The sequence below is a fragment of the Epinephelus lanceolatus genome, chromosome 2 (assembly GCF_041903045.1).
Source record: "Epinephelus lanceolatus isolate andai-2023 chromosome 2, ASM4190304v1, whole genome shotgun sequence".
Classification (NCBI taxonomy): domain Eukaryota; kingdom Metazoa; phylum Chordata; class Actinopteri; order Perciformes; family Serranidae; genus Epinephelus; species Epinephelus lanceolatus.
This window is the reverse complement of record NC_135735.1, coordinates 38,458,775-38,476,895: the sequence shown is the minus strand read 5'-3', so window position 1 is coordinate 38,476,895 and position 18,121 is coordinate 38,458,775. Positions and strand designations below refer to the sequence as shown.

Below are 18,121 nucleotides of genomic sequence, written 5' to 3'. Positions count from 1 at the left end.
CAGACCTTTTCTGATTTAGCCAGACAAATTTTAGCATTCAAGGCTAACTAAGCTATGCAAGAAGGCCTGTTTTTGATCTTTGTGAAGTTAAAAAGGAGCTTAACTCGTGATTAGATGAAATAACTGTACATGCATGAGCATTTCACTTCGGGCTACTCAGTGGGATCATTTCTCCAAGATAAGCACCGTAAGGAGAAACGACACTGAGATAGACTGACAATATTGAGATTGTCAATACACCTCATCTCTGGTACATAATGGATTGTTAAAATAATCCTTTGACATGTTGAAAAATGTTTTTTTTTTTTTTTTTAGCTAGCAACAGATGTTTTGTTTCGGCCCTTGTTTGCATATTGTGGCATGTTTTTCAGGCATGTTGCGATCTGTCTCTGTCGCTCTGCAGCCAGTAAAACTCCACACATGTGGGAGCGCTGGTATGAGATTTTCATGCTATGATACTGGCTCAGAAAACATCATGGTTTCACGGTATTACGGTATTACAGAAGTTATTTTATCGTAAGTCAGATTGACCCTTAAAGGAATGAAAATGTAATGCTTATGTTAGTTGAACAAATGTTTTATTACTGTAATTGAAGCCTTAACCATTTTGTTAATAGAAGTATGTGTAAAAAGTCTCCCATTAGAAGATAATTAAAATACAGGGGAGATTTAGCAAGCAAATGTACATGGTATGATAGCCATCAACTTACATCACATATACCTTGAAACTGGTATATCGCTGCAACCCTAGATTAACTCCACGGAGCACAGAAGGCAAACTTATAACTCATACCCACTCCTGTACAATATGAGAATAATATTTGTATTTTAACTTTTCGTTACTAGCTACTTGCATTCTGCAGGGGTTGTAATGACTGTTGTACTGAACTGAAATGATAAACACACCTGTTAGGTGGAATGGACTTTTGAGTACAGTCATCACAGTGTGGAGAGAGACAGAAATAAAAAAAAAAAAAATGCATTACCCCTCCCTTCTCTGCATCAAATATAGGGCTGCCAGTTCACAATAATCATGTTTATGCACTGAGAAATCTAATGACACTCTCTGTGTATCTTTGACTGCATGGTTTCCCTTCAGAATGATGTAAAGAACATTCATATGGAAATTAAATGCTGTCAATACAAAGCTGAATAAATGGGTTTCAGGGTGGCCTAATGGTTTGACATCTCCATGGCTAGTTTAATCCCCACAAAAGGGACTGCTGTTGTGTTGTTCACTTTGATATGGGCTCAACAGCTTTGTCGTTCTAAATAATGTGTGCCCAAGTGATAAGTGGCGTTTTAATGTCATCAGCTATTGACAGCATGTAACTAGCTCCATTTACAGTGCAGCACAAATTTTCTACAAGCTAATGGCTTATAGCTTTATACCTTCAAAAATATTGTATAATGTAAATTGCTTTTCTTTGTATCCAAAGACAATTCAGATATTTGTATTGATTTAATAAAAAGAAGAGAGAGTTACTAACCTGAAGTCACATTTATGGTTTCAGTCAACATAAAATCTTGTCTCTCCAGAACACTAGTTCTCCCACCAGCCCTTGTGGGCACTTTTTGAATTAGCTAAACTATTCCTCCTCTGGGTGGAACAATGTTGTAACTGTAACGCATCAGTAAACCCTGTTGAACTTGTGCTGTGGCTGCATCTGCACTGATTAAAGCCCGAAAGCAAAGTTTCATGTCATTAAATGCTTACCCACAAAGACTAATTGAAGAAACTGGTGTATACAACACAAAAAATGTATCATCCATCACTCGCTCTTCCTGTTTCCCTCTTTAAACACAAAAGAAAATACACACATCCACATTTATTTTTTGCCATTCTCCTCCATGTTGTCTTTTTGATGTCTTTTGTGTCATTGTTTGTTACCTTGATTATGTGGTGAGACATTGTTATATGCCCCTCGGGATTTCTCTTTCACCTGCGCATTTGTACCTCACACCGTATTTCATCATCTCTGTATATTATCATCTGTATAAACAAGTTGACAATAGACTCAAAAAAAAAGAGACAGAAATCTCTGTATATTCAAGCATCACAGCATGAAGCATGTCACATTTATTATTTGACACTCACTCACAGCTTATTTATAACCTTTGGTTTTTAGCACCGGGTGCAATGTGAAAGTCAAGTTCCTGACACCACTGAAAACGAGCCAGTTTTATTTCCTGCGATGACAACACATGCTTGAGTAGTCACCGAAGCTCATTTGCATATTAATTTGAAGACAGATGCTCCACGGTCTTTCTGCTGTATGAACAGAGCCCAGAGTCGATCTGCGCTCATGCCAGTCCAACTGGAATTGTGTTTACCAAACTGTATCCTTACTAACACAACAGATTTCTCTATTTGGAGGAATTAGGTGTTAGCTCATCTTGTTTTCATGTTGAATTTATGAACAGCTATAAGTCATCAGACTTCATGGATTTTCCCCTCTTACTTGCAAAGACAGAGGTGTTGGGATTTTAATAAAAATATACATTTCCTTATTTTGTCCTTCTGTGTGTGTATAACCTAAATTGAATTGCTTGTGTGAATGTGCACATTGAAATCAGATTTAATGCTAATGTAAACACAGTAATCACGTTCAAAATGATAGCACTCTATTTCTTCAAGACGATATTGGATTGTTTATTTCTGCGATCAGGAACTACTACTTATTTCTGAGACAACTGAATTTGGACTGTTGTTGTCATTACAAGCAGACACAGCCTCCATTTTTTAGAATCACTTCAGAGTAGCTATTTATATACATTTACCAGCAGTGGAGGAAGAACTCAGATAATTTACTGAGGTAAAAGTAGCAATACTGCAATATAGAAATACTCTATTAAAAGTAAATGTCCTGCATTGAAAATTAATGTATTATTATTACTATTATTATTTGCATTATCAAAAGTAAAAGAACTCATTATTCCAAAACACTGTTAATGTTTTACTGTTTACATTAAGTCATTGGATGTTATTACTGACGGATTAATGTGTTAATAGCATCATACTGCTGTTCTTGGTTGGGATTTAGCTCATTTTAACTATTTAAGATACTACTGGGTTGTTGCATCTCCAAAAGTGGATCATATTTTAAAAGCTGATCGTATGTCTCGTTCTTGTAGAAGTATTAAGTAGCATAAAAACTCAAGTAAAGTACCTCAGGTTTGTTCTTGCATACAGTACTTGAGTGAATGCACTTACTTTCTACCACTACCTTTTACTATGCTGTATGAGATTTATCATGTAATATTTATGCAGAGAAATGAAAAACTCGTCACAGCCCAGGCTCAGTGAGTTTGACAAAGAAGAAGGCCACGCAGTAATTACAGTTATTTAAACAATATTTATTTGAAACTAAGACAAAAACATGAGTAGTCCAAATTTATATTAATTCTTCTGTCATCTGTAACTGAGTGGTGTTTTTAATGCTGAATGTATGTGTGGTGTTGTGAAGCCTGAAAAGGATATATGATGACTGTGAGAAAGAAAAAGAGACAGAATGAGGAGCCAACTTAGATATCCTATAGGCTCAGTTTGCCCAGGTGTGGGTCATCCAGTTAGAGGGCTCCTCCCATCTCCACCTGCAGGCAACCTGTAAAGGGGAAAAACAGAAGACAGTAGGAGGAGGCCGTCACACTGCTTTGCTCACTTCACTTTTGTTTCCCTCCTCTTCCCATTTCCCACTTTCTTTGATTTGCTCCAGAACTTATTACATTTCGCGGCTGACTGTAGCGCATCATGCTGTGGATGAAGTGGAAGATGGTGGTGGACTCCCTGCGAGGACGGAGGAGGAGGCTGCCCTGTTCCCTCTGGTTCCTCCTGCTGTTCGCTGCTGGTGGTTTGGTTCTCTTCATCCACCAGCGGGATCTGTCAGAGATGGTCCAGCAACAAGGCCCAGGTTAGTCTCTGCTCCCCCTAAAACAGCACAGATCTTTACACTGAAGAGAATATTATGAGGAAAACTAAAATAAAAACTCTAAAGTTAGAAGACAACAGGGTGGAGAAGCCCCTTTAAAAAGCTCTTAAGACTGGGGGGTGATACAAATTTAGTTTCTGCTGAATTGGTTTTACACATTTTCAGCAAAAATGCTGCCAAACAAACAGTTGATTCATTACACAAATCTGAGGTTTCATTTCATTTGTTTCATGCCAAATTTATCATCATCATCATCATCATCATCATCATCATCATCATGTGTAACATGTTTTCAACAAATTCAAACAACTGTCCAAACTCTTGACAATATTACAGTACAGTATAATATACAAAATTGTATCTTTATCTTTACATTCCTTTTTAATAATCAATTGAATCTTTAAACGCAAACCAGAAAATTATGTCATTTAAACCTCCTTATCCTATACAAGTACAATATATAAGATTTTAAAACCCAGAATAAAAACAAATCAAACACAGAAATAAAGTGAACTATAAAGCACAAAGTAACATGCATTTCTTTTGTATGTATGCATTAACTGCATCATAATTAGAAGATCATATGTCATATGTCCAATTATTTATCTATTTATCTCACACCAAATTTAAATCAAATCACAACCAGGGGCATCACAGCGGGGGAAAAACTCTGGTTTTGTTAGGATTTTTTTTTTTCCTAATTAAGTATTGCCATCACTAAATTAACATTGGATGAATAAATTGGTTGAGAGACTGATCTACGAAAAAGCAGACAGTGAAGGCAGTCTGAGGCCCCTCTCACCACTTACAAAAGGCACAAAATGGTTTGATCTGCTCCTGTACTGGGATTCGTCTCTAAACCCAACTGGAGCTGAGTGCATGACTGCTTATGCTGCTGGAGAACCAGCTTACGCTGGCATGTCTTTCTCCAAGAAAGGGAAATCTGGGTTTCAAAAAAAAAGAAGAAAAAAATAAAAGGGAAAGAAAGCAAACTGAGGGAAACAGCTTTTAAATTATTCCTTTCAAAAGAAAGGTGAGCACAACTAACACAGTTTAAGAATGGTTTCGCTCATGTCAGCAGAATTTATCTCAGAGCATATTTGCATTTTATAACACAAATTAATCAGTATCATTTATAGATATGCATAGTAGCTGCATATGGCATTTTATTTATCAACAGTTAACACTAGCAAAGCTTAACATCATGAACCATGTGGCCCTCAGTTTCAGACACAGCCACAGAGAGTGGAGCAACGGCAGGTTCCTCACCATCTTCTGATAATGTTGCTGAGGACATAAGACAAGGTGAGCTCAAGAAGAGGCTACTAAAAGTTATTACAAGCAATCATTTCACATTGTGGTGCACAACTGTAAAGACAGCTTTGAAGTGATGTTTAGCCTCTTTTCTGGTAAGCCAACATGACAGGTTTGGGATCATTACAACCTCATGATACCACTGGCTTCACACTAGCTTTAAAAACTGAGCCTTCAGAAGACATTTAAGTTAGTGCTAGATGCTCCACCATCATTTTCAGAGGATTAAAAGTAACATTAGTAATCCAAGAAGGAGACAAGTAATTCCAGTTATAGGCTAATGTCATTAATGAGACATAATTGAATTAAAATCAAAAGTATGTTTCTATTTTTCACTTTTAGATGGTTACATTATGTTGAAAATAGGCCTAACACTAGGCTGAAGTTTAACTTTGGGCCTATTCAAACCAGATTTCATTTTAAAGATATAATAATTTTCTTGCTGAATTGTCAGTTGGAGCTTCTGAGGGAATTTAGTGCAGTCACCAGTGTTACTGGTGCGTTCTGGTCAGACTATGTCTTTTCTTATAAAATCAAGATTTGATCTTAAAAAAAAAAAACATGTCAAAGAAGAGTCTTGAAAAAAGGGGACGTGTTTCTCATGATTAAGGTCATTATGGTATTTTATAGGCAGGTTAAAAGGATATGCCAATCCTGTATGCACAGCTTGCTAACACTGTGTAAGAATGGCTTAAACTAATGTTGGTATGTTTGTCAGATTGGAGGCAGTCCTGTTTTTGCACAACATATTGAACAGCATCATAGCAACAATGTCATGTAACAGTATCATCAATATTATCTAGCAAAGCTCAACATAATGAACCATATGACCCTCAGTTTCAGAAACTGCCAAAGAGAGTGAAGAAGTGGCAGGTTCCTCGACATCGACTGATAATGATACTAAGGACGTGAAAGAAGGTGAGCTCATATAGTGGGAACTAAAAGATATTACAAACAATCATTTGTAGCAGTTTCAACAGCCCACAGGAACTGCTTATGCATGGGGCCCAAAATTTTGTGCTGCACCCCTGATCACACAACACAGAAAACAGCATTTCTGTGTTGTCCAGCAGAGCGGACCAAAGACCTGCCAATACTAAATCAAAGCACTGTCATTAGTTTAAATGAGAAGGTGCAAGAGTTTTAAATGGTGACGCTTATCCATGCCAAAATGAAATTATAGGAACATAGCAATACAGGAATTTAGTTAGTGATTATGACATCAAACATAATTGTACATTTTTTGAGCATGTTTTTCATGGTCATGAATATTTTGATCTATTAACTATACAAATGATGACTAATGTTTACAAAACTGACAACCTTGCAAGTAGGAACAACTTTGCTGCAAAATGAAATAGTTTGGTCTTTGATTTTAGCTATACAACACCCCCAAAAGGTCATGGTAAACTCTTGTGTGTATTAGTAGCATGTCTTTCATATCTGATATACTCACTGCAGGTTTACATCCCATGTGGTTTAATGATGCTTTCATGTCTAATGTTAATAGGAGTAGTAAAGAGCAGTCACAGCTCCCATAGCAGTCCATACAGTAGTGCCATAGATACAGCCACAAATGCAGTCATGGCACCTGGTTTGAATGTTACTGCTCTATCAAATAGCTGTTAGTAGTGGTTATTAACATCATTGGTAAACGTCAGAAGGCTCCTGCTACACCAGCTAGTAAGTTTAGAATGCAGTTATCAGCTTGTTAAAACAGCTGATTGTCTTGTTAAGGGATGAAGGAGGAAGTCAGCTGGTGTAACTTTAGTATAACTAGTGATAGAAACTCCCCATAGGGAGGGGCTGAGGAGCTGGATGGAACAAACAAACACAGGACTTTCACCCAGGAGAGGGGGGTTTGTGTCCCATGTGAAACCAAAAGTCAAGGTTGTCTTATTTTAAGTATGTAATATACGCCACGTTACGAAAAGTTTGACTTATGTAAAGTGACAGACCTAAGGTTCTTATTGTAAGCCAAACCATGATGTTTTTTCTAAACACAACTATGTATTATTTGCACCTAAACCTAAGGAAAATAAAAGTGAAACCTAATGAAACTGCTTCCACTGCCAACAGCTGTGTAATGAGCTGCCAATAGCATTCTGAACATACTAGTTGGTGTAGCAGGAGCCTCCTAAACTATACAGACCCTTTCCAAAAAATTAGAATATCATGGAAAAGTTGTTTCATTTCCATAATTCCATTCAAAAAGTTAAACTTTCATAGATTATAGATTCAGGGCCCACAATTTAAACGATTTCAAGTATTTATTTGTTTATTTTTACATAATTTGGGCTTCCAGCTCATAAAACCCACGAAAACAGGAATTCAAAAAATTAGAATACTGTGAAGAAATCACCATTTACTTCTCAGTTTTTGCAGAAAAAAAAGACAGAAATTAGGATCACATCAAATCAATCAAAATATGGTACTTTCGAAAGGATATGTCAATCTTCAATACTTGGTTGGGAATCCCTTTGCCTTAATCACTGCCTCGATGCGCCGTGGCATTGAGGCAATCAGCCTGTGGCATTGCCTGGGAGTTATGGAAGCCCAGATTTCCTTGATGCTTGCTGTCAGCCCTTCTTTGTTTTTGGGTCTGGTGTCCCTCATTTTCCTCTTGATAATACCCCATAGATTCTCAATGGGGTTTAGGTCCGGCGAGTTGGCTGGCCCGTTAAGCACTGTGATGGCATGGGCATCAAACCAGGTTTTGGTGCTTCTGGCGGTATGGGCAGGGGCCAGGTCCTGCTGGAAGATGAAATCTGCATCTCCATACAGATCCTCAGCAGAAGGAATCATGAAGTCCTCTAAAACATTCTGGTAGACTGTTGCGGTGACCTTGGATTTAAGAAAGCAGAGTTTACCAACACCTGCACCGGACATTGCACCCCAAATCATGACTGACTGTGGATATTTCACACTGGACCTCAAGCAGCTTGGGTTCTGTTCCTCACCCGTCTTCCTCCAAACCCTTGGACCTTGATTCCCGAATGAAAGGCACACTACTTTCATCGGAAAAGAGGACCTTGGACCACTGGCCAACAGTCCAGTCCTTCTTCTCCTTGGCCCAGCTGAGACGCTTCCTACCTTGGCTCAGGCTCATGATGGTCTTCTGGCCAGTTGTCAAGTCTGCAGTCTTCCCCATATTGAACCGAACTGAGACAATTGAACCAAACTGAAGCAATTTAATGACACCTGGGGAAACCTGTGCAGGTGCTTTGAGTTTAGTAGATGATTAGTGTGTGACACTCAGTTTAAAACATTCATGCCCTGCAACATTTGGACTGATTTCTTCACAGTATTCTAATTTTTTGAATTCCTGTTTTCGTGGGTTTTATGAGCTGGAAGCCCAAATTATGTAAAAATAAACAAATAAATACTTGAAATCGTTTAAATTGTGGGCCCTGAATCTATAATCTTTATGGAAATGAAACAACTTTTCCATGATATTCTAATTTTTTGGAAAGGGTCTATATGTATGACGCGGATTTAACGCTAATTTAATAGAGTTATAACATTTGAAATGGGCGATCTCAGCCACAGCTTCAACCACCACAGCCAGACAGAATAGCAACAGTGATGGTTAGTGGCCTTGCAGTCCGAGTTTCCGTCGGGATCGAGGGAGGCCGTACATTCAATTTCCAAATGAGTCAAACCTTTGTCCTCATAAAAGGACCCGATGTGCTTCTGCTTGGCACACAGCATTAAGGAGATTGGGGCTTAAGCAGCCGTGATGGAAGAGTGTCCTGAGCGTGTAAAACTAAGCTGCTTCATGTCTCAGAAACAAGAGATCAGCTGCTCGCTTATGTGCCTCTTTGGCTTGTACTACACTTTCCACCTAAATGAGAGCAGGATTAGTTGCATGTTGCTGCTGTTGTCAGACTAGCCGCCGACTTTGTCTGTACCTTGGATAGTTTTTATACACATCACAGTCTGATGGTGATATTTCACCTCATCTTGATTTCAGAAGCTACACCTTTTCCGGTTATTCTATGTAGTCCAATTGGTTTGGACTCTTTAAGAACCCAGTTTTATTCTTTTGTGTTTTCACCTATCAAAACCAGTAAGCTGTAAATAATCAATGTGTTTGTGGTTCTCAAAGAAAATGCTAATGAACTGGTCCAGCAGACTCTCAGGAGATAAAACCGCCAACTGAACCGAAACTTAAACCCACTGAGTTGCAACACTATTGTGTGTCAACAGCACTGTGAATCATTACGAATATCACAGCAGTGTCACATTTTGCAGCAATGAGAGCCACTTAGCCAGAGGGGATTCTCCCCACCCTCTAATTTTCCCCTGATTGTCAGATGCTTTCAGGCACGGTGTCAGGGGAAAAAAAGGCCTTTCACAATGATACAAACACACATAGGACACACACAGAAGCACAAATGCAAAAACAGACGCACACATTTTGCACAAATATACACACTATGACAACCAGTATTTAATATTCATAATAAACATCAGACCAAGACCCATTAGAGTCTGTAAGGAGTACGCTGACACATTTTAGGGATTACACCAAATTGATAGTTTTCTTTCCTGCTTTCCTATTTTTCCTGTCATGTGAGTGGACTGCATCACTTTAAGGGAGCAACATTTTCAATCTAAACACAGGTCAGTGCTGGCAGTGTCAGTGGAGGCATTCAGGTTTAGTGTGGAATCATGTTTTCTGTCGTATTTAGCTTGTCTACTTGATGTAATGATGTTGTTTTTTCGTGCACTTCTAATTTAACAGGCTCATTTGGAGAGTGGCATTTTTGTGCATTGGCACATATTTGTTCTGTGCTCTGTTTAAATAATGAATACATTCACTTTCGCGTAATAGTGTAATTCTGGTGTATTACAACTGGTGTCTTATAGTTTGAGCCATAATTTTGGTTATGGTAATATTGTATTCACCAGAGTAATTGCTGAGATTTGGAAACAGCACAACAAAGTCCAGTGAGGTGAAACACACAGGCAGTTAGGCGATCAGGATGTAAACAAGCCAACAGTGTATTTCCAGATGATCACATTTTATCATTTATTCACAATAAAACAAAATGGAGCAACTTATTGCCCCGCACAAGTAGTAAGTACGTTAGGACATAGATGGACTGTGATTGATGTTGAGAGTGGACAGTTTGAGTTTTTTTGCCCCTTCTGACATCTTTTTAGCATTTTCATCTGATCTCATTCATTTCTATGCCTCCACACTGCCGATAGCCATAACTGAAAGCAGTATGTTTTCGGGTTGTCAATCCGTCCATCTTTACATCTCATTGTTGTGAACACAATATCTAAAGAACTCTGTCAGGGACTTTCCTCAAATTTGGCACAAATATTCCCTTGGACTCATCAATTAAATGATTAGTTTTTGGTGGTAATAGGTCAAAGGTCAAGGTCAAGGTCAATGTAACCATGAATCCATCTCATTCTCATTAACGCAATATCTCACAAATGTGTCAATGGAATTTCTTCAAAATTGGCACAAACATTCACTTGGACTGAAGCATGAACTGATTTTGGTGGTCATAGTCAAATGTCAAGGCCACTGTGACCTTGTCTCTCTCATTCTTGTGAACATGACATCTCAATAATACCTTAAGGGAATATTTTCAAATTTGACACAATCTTTCACTTGGATTCACAGTGAGCTGATTAGATTTTAGTGGTCATAGGTCAAAGGTCAAGGTCAGTGTGACCTTGTCTGCCTCTTTCTCATGTACATCTCACTAATGCCTCAACAGAATTTCTTTAAATTTGACAGAAACGTCCACTCGGACTCAGCAATAAACTGATTAGATTCTGGTAGTCACAGGTCAAATGTCAAGGTCACTGTGACCTTGTCTGTCTCATTCTTGTGAACGCAATATTTTAAGAACACCTTGAGGTAATTTCTTCAAATTTGACACAAACATTCAGAATAAGCTGATTAGAATTCAGTGGTCAAAGGTCAAGGTCACTGTGACCTCACAAAACATGTTTTTGGCTGTAACACAAAAATTCCTTCGCTAACTATGACAAAACTTCACATAAATGTAGGATAATAGGACAAAGACATTTTCTGGCCATTATTCAATGCCATATTCAGGAACAGAAGAATGATTGTAGATTGTCTAGATTTTATGTGCTGCCGAGGGCTAAGCTGTGTGTGAAGCATTCATGTTTTCACAGACACGGATGTAGACTGTGAGAGAAACTTGACTGGTGCATGGAGGCATACAACCGTGGGGTGGTTGTATGCCTCCATTATCTTCTGGACTTGGGGTGCGGCAACCAGAATTGTGGGGCTTCACTCCCTCAGCGGCCTTGAAGCAGGAACTTCTGCTTGTTTTACTACTTAAGCTATAGTAGTAACAACAATTAATAACACATTGTTAAAAGTCATGTAAAAGTCATGTACACCATATAAATGTCAGTTCAGCTGTGCATAAAAATGCTTACCGGTTCCATGAAGCACTAACACAAACTGCACAATAGTGCACACATATTTCTATCTCTCTTTTGCACATCAGTGAGCATGTGGTATTAATTTATTGATGATAATTAATGAGCGCTTTGACATTTAACATGCACTCTTTGGAGAAGCATGTCCAACAAACCTCAGGTCACTGGTGCTGCAGTATCAGATATTCGCAATGATTGTAATTTCTGATAAACTGTTGATAAGGAAGACAGATCTATACTAAGACTGATTGATGAGTGAGGGAGTGAGTAAGTTAATGTTGGTAGTTTGTCATCAAAGCTTAAGTACGATTAAGCATGATGCATATAGATCTTCATCTTTTTGAGACCTTTCATGCATTCTCACTCCCACCTGCTGCCTGAAGTGTGTCTTAAGCAAAACTTTTTAGGAAGTTTCAGATTAGGAATTACAACTTTTTTTGTGTATGTTTGTTCTCTTTCTCCTTTGTATTTGAAAAAAAGTGTTAGTTCATGTTAGTTTTTTTTCTTTCATGGCAGCCATAATATGATAAAAAGATCATTTTGTTTGGAAATAACTAACAGCTGCTTTGTTGAAATTTTCAGCGTTATCTCTAAGGAATATCTTGTAGAATATTGATATTATTCATGTATAATATACAGTAAATTTGAGATAATTTCCCTTTCCTTTTCTTCAACTTTTTATCATAAATAATAGTTCTCTAGTATGTTTATTACATAAGCAAATATTGATTTGTGAATGTACTAACATAATGAATACACATGCACCTGGGGATGTTTCCATCATGATGCATAGAGCTCTGTAGGACCTTTATTTAACACCTGACATTGCCAGACGTAATTGCAAATGAATTGCCAAAGCAAATAAAAAATGAGCTCAAAGATTCGTCTGGTTCCAAGGCTAGCCCATTCATGCACAACAAAGATCAAACAGCATGTATTGAACTGCAGTATCATGTCCTTATATAATGAACAAGCTGGCAACAAGCTCTATTGTGTTTTATTATGCAAAAACACCATAGGGGAGAGCATGGCAAGCTTTTCATCAACTTTGTTTTAAAAAAACATGCATGAGTGAATCTATCAACACAATAGATACTGTTGAACAGAAAACTAAATATGACCATGAATTAAATGGCAATATGTTAAAGCAGAGGTCTTGCTGTCAGTAAGTAGGATTTGTTTGTTAATTTACCAAAACTGAATAAATGCTGACAATGAAAGAGATAGCTGCATTTCATTGACAATTTCTCTCCCTTTTGATTACTAGCCATTTTTCAAGCATGTGGTGTGTCTAAGAATAAGTTTTGCAGCCTAAGCACATCCTTTTATCTCCTCTGCTATATCGCTACTTGAATATTGAAGTGAGAATTCTAGTTTACTAAATCATGCATGAGACTGTGTGCTGTATACAGAACACAGCAACTACACAGTCTTCCCAGCCCCCTCGCTAAAGCACAATGAGCGAGCAGTTTCTTTGCCTTAAGCTATGGTGCTTCACCCCAGCAGAAGCTCATATCTAATAGAGCTGAGTTATAATACATTGGGTGTCAGCTTTTATCTGCCTCCCCCTCCTTCTCCACCTCTTTATTTGGCTTGCAGTGCGCTTGAGAGCTTTGTATCCCATGGTTTAGATGGCCTGCACAATGGTAGCTGTGAAAACTGCAGTTTAACTGGCAACAGTCTCCCCCCTGATCCCTCCCAAGTAATTGTTTAAGGACAATTGGAAAAACAGCAGCTGGCTTCTCGGGGAGAAGAAGCACCTGAAGAGCTAGCAGTTCAGATAAATTGTCTGCACACATTTACACCTCTGGGCATTTTTCAGATGAGTATGTCAGTGAGGACCAAACTGCTCTGGTGAGTGGAGGGTCGGCCTGAGTGTCACCTCACAAACCTTAATGCACAGCAATCCATAAACAGAGGAGAAGAGGCAAAGATGTTGCCCCATTGCACGTGTGTCAGGAAAACTGTGTGTTTATGAGCCAGCAAGTGCCTGGATCTGAGTGTATAATAACATGCCATTTGTTAAGTGCTTTTAACAAAGTAGCCTACATTATCTTAAGTGCCTACACTTTAGCTTTGCTGACCTCAGCGGGCTCTGTGGTTGGCACTGGGCTCACGCTACACACAAAACGTACTGCTTTTTGTATAAATAATCTTTTATATTACTTTGGTGTAAATACCACTTTAATTTAACATGATATTTAAATAAATCTTTAACTTTAACTTAAAGGCAGAATGAGTATTTGTCAGTTTATAAACCCAGCATTCAAAGTTGGCCCCTTCTCAGCAGCTCCTCTGTGATGCAAGCATATGATCTGGCACCTGGTTGCTATGTTATTATTTTTTAGTCCAATACTCACACTTAGTGTTTTGTTATTGGCTGAGGGCTACACACCACTGCCCACAGGTTGGTGCTCAGATATGTCTCGAACACAGCAAAATTGGAAAATACAGGCAGAGGGCAGGGTCTCTGCACATGCGGACACAACCACAGACTTCTCGCGAGGCATAATTGATGATCGAGAGAAATAATTTTTGTATGAGTCTGTGCAAATCTTACTTATTCTGCCTTTAACACAATCCTTGGGCTATGTTAACATTATTTTGAAATGAAAACCCACCAAATTCACCTGTAGGGTTAGAATAAACAGCCTGCAGGTCACAAACGCAACATGAACAAGTACGGCATGCAAGAAACTGAGATCTTGCTCTTTGTGCTCCCTGTTCAGTGTATATTCCCAACTTATGCTCTGCATTTTTAGAATGGATAAGTTATCTAAGATCCTTGATAATAGTAACTTGTTGAAATATTTCAGTGTAATGGAAGAAGACTAATCTGATGTTGTGATGGCTCTCAGTTGAGATTTTTAAATAAATATGCCAAATTAATTAAAGAAATTCATTTTGCGTGCTTTTTTCTCTCAGCCCACCCCCCATGTTGCCATACCCATCAGCCTCCAGCTGCAGCGTGCAGGTGTCAACAGCTTAGAGCGCAGGAAATCAACTGAAAATGACACTGGCAAATAGCCCTGTTCAGCATGAATGTGCCCAACACATACCCAATGATATAAAAACAAGGGTGTGAACAGAATTAATTTCTGTAATTATAAGTGCCAAAAAAGTGGAATTCAGTTGCTGATATTGTTGGAAGATTTCAGACAGGTGTGATTGGATTATAAAGTGTTCTCATATTACTGTCCTTCTTACAAAAGATTGTCCTACTTATCCAACCAGATATTGGCTTAAATGAATGTAATTACCAGTTTTATCATAACAATGGAACAAATTAATATGTGTAATGTGAGAGAGGCTGCTCGTAGTGATGAATTCACAGAGAATTATCACCGGACTCCACAGTTCCCCTCAGCTCTATGTGTGTGTTAACACAAGACACCCCAGTTAAGAGAAGGTTTTTCATGCACTGGATAATTTTGAGATATTGCCTCCATAACATGTTGTCTCTCAGACTAGTGAAAAGAAAACACCCAAAATACTAATGTAGGTATTTATTTTAGGTTAGATTTCTGTTCTGGATATTTATGCAAAAAGCTGATTTTTAATTAGACAACAGATCATTTGCATATTAAATGGTAAATTTCAGAAAACAAATAATTGGCTTAATGTAAGTTATCAACTGGGGAAGTTCCATGGAGATATCTGTTAGTTAAAAAGTTTACCTTGGTGTCCTATATTTGGTCTAAAAATCTATATATTTTTTACAATACATCTCTTTAAAGGCCTTTTTCTCAAAATGAGTGTTTTCTCATATTCTGAGCCAAAAATCTCCACTTCAGTAGCACTTACATACACCAAACTTTCTATTTTTTCAATCCCATCTATGCTCTGATTTATACAACATTTTATTCATAAAAACATGATGATAAAAAAATAGATTTTTTTATGGCTGACAGTATTTTCTGATAAGATAAGATAAGATAAGATAAGATAAGATAAGATAAGATACACCTTTATTGATCCCACAATTGAGAAATTCCAGTGTTACAGCAGTCAAGGGGAAAGAGTCAGATTAAAGATTTAAAAATTTAAAAACTTAAAAAACTAGGCATGCAAAAAAGGTACAAAAAATACAAGAAACAGCAATAAATAATAATAATAATAATGAGCAGTGGTATATATATGATTTATGGACTGTTAAAAAGGGATATCCAAATCCCCTCTGTTAAAACCTTTGACTCTAATAAGACAACAAAGAAAAAACAAATTTTGAACTTGGCGTTATATGATGGTCAGATTTTTCCTCCAGAAATGTATGCTAATTTGCACAAGCCTCATTTACACATTTAGACATAACATTCCTTAAAACTTGTAATATGATATGTAATACTGTCAGTAATCAACAAGGGAAGTTTCATCTCACCTGGGGTGTTTCCCCCCAGCCCATTGCTTGTTTGTTCCAGCCTGCAGCTTCCCTAGTTTGGTTCACTCTCACCGTTCTCATAGCCTCATTTTCAGCCATAGTAGACAGATTGTTTTTAGCGAAGAAGCTACTAGCTGTAACTTACCTGCCCAACACCAGATGGCACACAGACAGTTAGGCATTCGCTGGTTAACATAGTGGGGCATTTAGCAGCTAAAGAACCAGATAAAAGAGAGGGAATATACATCAACAGGGACTGAAACTGACCAGGGGACCATGAAATACAACTACAAAGGAATGTTAATGTAGCTCTTTGTCTGCTTAATGAGCAATGAGCTAAGAAGGTCGTTATACCAACTTAAAAGGTAATTAATTATATGTCAAATGTGGCCCAAAAATCAGATATTGGAGGTTTAATTTACCTTAGAGTTTCCTAACTTTTTGTGTTCACCAGCTGGCCTGATGTGGAAGAAAAAAACATCTTCTAACAGAGAATATGTCATGAGTACCTTTGAGGTTGTTCCATGTCTAACATGGGTGACATCTACTGTAACTGTAGAGAGGGGTTTGCACAGTTAAAGGCCAAGGTCTGAAAATGTCAGACTCCATTGACTGACTTTCCTTGAATGAAGTATGAAAACTTAGCACAACACTACTTTCCTTCAAATGTTACACTTAATCCCATGTTGTAGCCCAGTCAATTCTACTACTACTACTACTACTAAGAAGAAGAAGGAGAAACAAAAAGTCCACACTGAGTGATGCAACATTCAGGCAGCATGCCATACAGTAAGCTGGCAGCTGCAGAGGAAGCACAGTGTTCAATAAATCACTGAGGAATAAATAGTGTAAACTGGTGGAGACATGGAGACAAAACATTGCACATGCAGGAGAGGTTAGGAGTTGGAAGATACTGGGGAAAGCAAAGAGGCAGAGGAGGTAAAGTGATCAAGATGAACAATATCTTTAGATGCATGGAGGTTTGTTTTCTGGCTGTGACCATGCCAAGTTTATCCTGAAATACTATGCTTTTCTAAATGCAGGCCACAGTAAATAAAAAATGAGATTAAATGAATCATCTGGCTGTCCACTGGTGGTGGTCCCCTCCAGCCTCCCCTCCCCCTATCTCTGTCCACATGAAGCCTGCCAGGAACCGGGCATATTGTTTCATGCTCGAAGGTAAAATTTGATCTCTCCGTCAGAGGTCCAGTAATCCCTTAAGCCTTGTCTGTTTGCAAAGTCCAATTTAGCTGTCTCTTAGTGTAATTAAATTGTGCTGATGACCCTCAGAGCACTGGAACTGCAACGTATTTGAATGCAAATCCTCCACTGGATGTTTATGGAAAAACCAGAATGTCATTTTACCCCGCTTTTCCATTCTTTCATCTGTGAGTGCAAAGCTCCTTTAACAAAGCCTGTTTCTGTTGTGCTGGCACTATCCCCTCCATTCCTCCCAGAGCAGGAAGATCATTGGAAAGCAGTTCTTGGCAAAGCCAGCTCCATCACAGCGATATTTAACCAACCTTAAATACAATTTGCTCCCTGAAAACAAGAGGTCTTATGTCTTTGGAGCATAAGTACGACAGCATACCTTGATTAAAGCAGTGCAAGCCAAGCTTTGCCATCCTGCTCAGTGTTGGGGTCACATGACATCTGGCATGGGGCATGGGTGTCCCTGCAAGTACCATAGCAACAACGATTCCACATTCAGCCCTGCCTTCCCCTGTTCCTCTCAGGGAGCAGAGGAAACCTTTCAGGGGGCCTCTGGGATCCCCTGAAAAGAAAAAAAAATAGAAAAGCAGACTATTCTCATGTATGGGTATCAGGTGCCTGCATCACCATCTCTCCAGCCTTTTCCAGACTTGGGTCATGTCAATTGGATTTAAAATGGAGGCACTCAGAGGCAACTGCAAGGTCATGTGGTTTTCCATTAACATTAATGCCCGGGGTTATGCCACAGGAGCCCTGCAACATAATCTGTTTTCCCTGCCATCTGATCCTGCTCACCAATGGCTTCTACTATATGCCAATCTATACAAATAGATTTTACTTTTCACTT

The 18,121-nt window shown here is 38.4% G+C and overlaps 1 protein-coding gene across 3 annotated transcripts in view; it reads left to right on the top strand.

Moving 5' to 3' along the window:
- Positions 1 to 18,121, top strand: part of chst8 (carbohydrate (N-acetylgalactosamine 4-0) sulfotransferase 8) — a 210,049-nt gene that overhangs the window by 59,108 nt on the left and 132,820 nt on the right. For 2 of the 3 annotated variants that reach the window (XM_033626089.2, XM_033626080.2), the window contains exons 2-4: positions 3,717 to 3,911; positions 5,154 to 5,234; positions 6,081 to 6,161. In XM_033626089.2, coding sequence (XP_033481980.1) covers positions 3,752 to 3,911; positions 5,154 to 5,234; positions 6,081 to 6,161 — 322 coding nt within the window. In that variant the 5' untranslated portion in view covers positions 3,717 to 3,751. The remainder of the gene's footprint in view (positions 1 to 3,716; positions 3,912 to 5,153; positions 5,235 to 6,080; positions 6,162 to 18,121) is intronic. The other variant, XM_078161471.1, reaches the window with a different exon arrangement.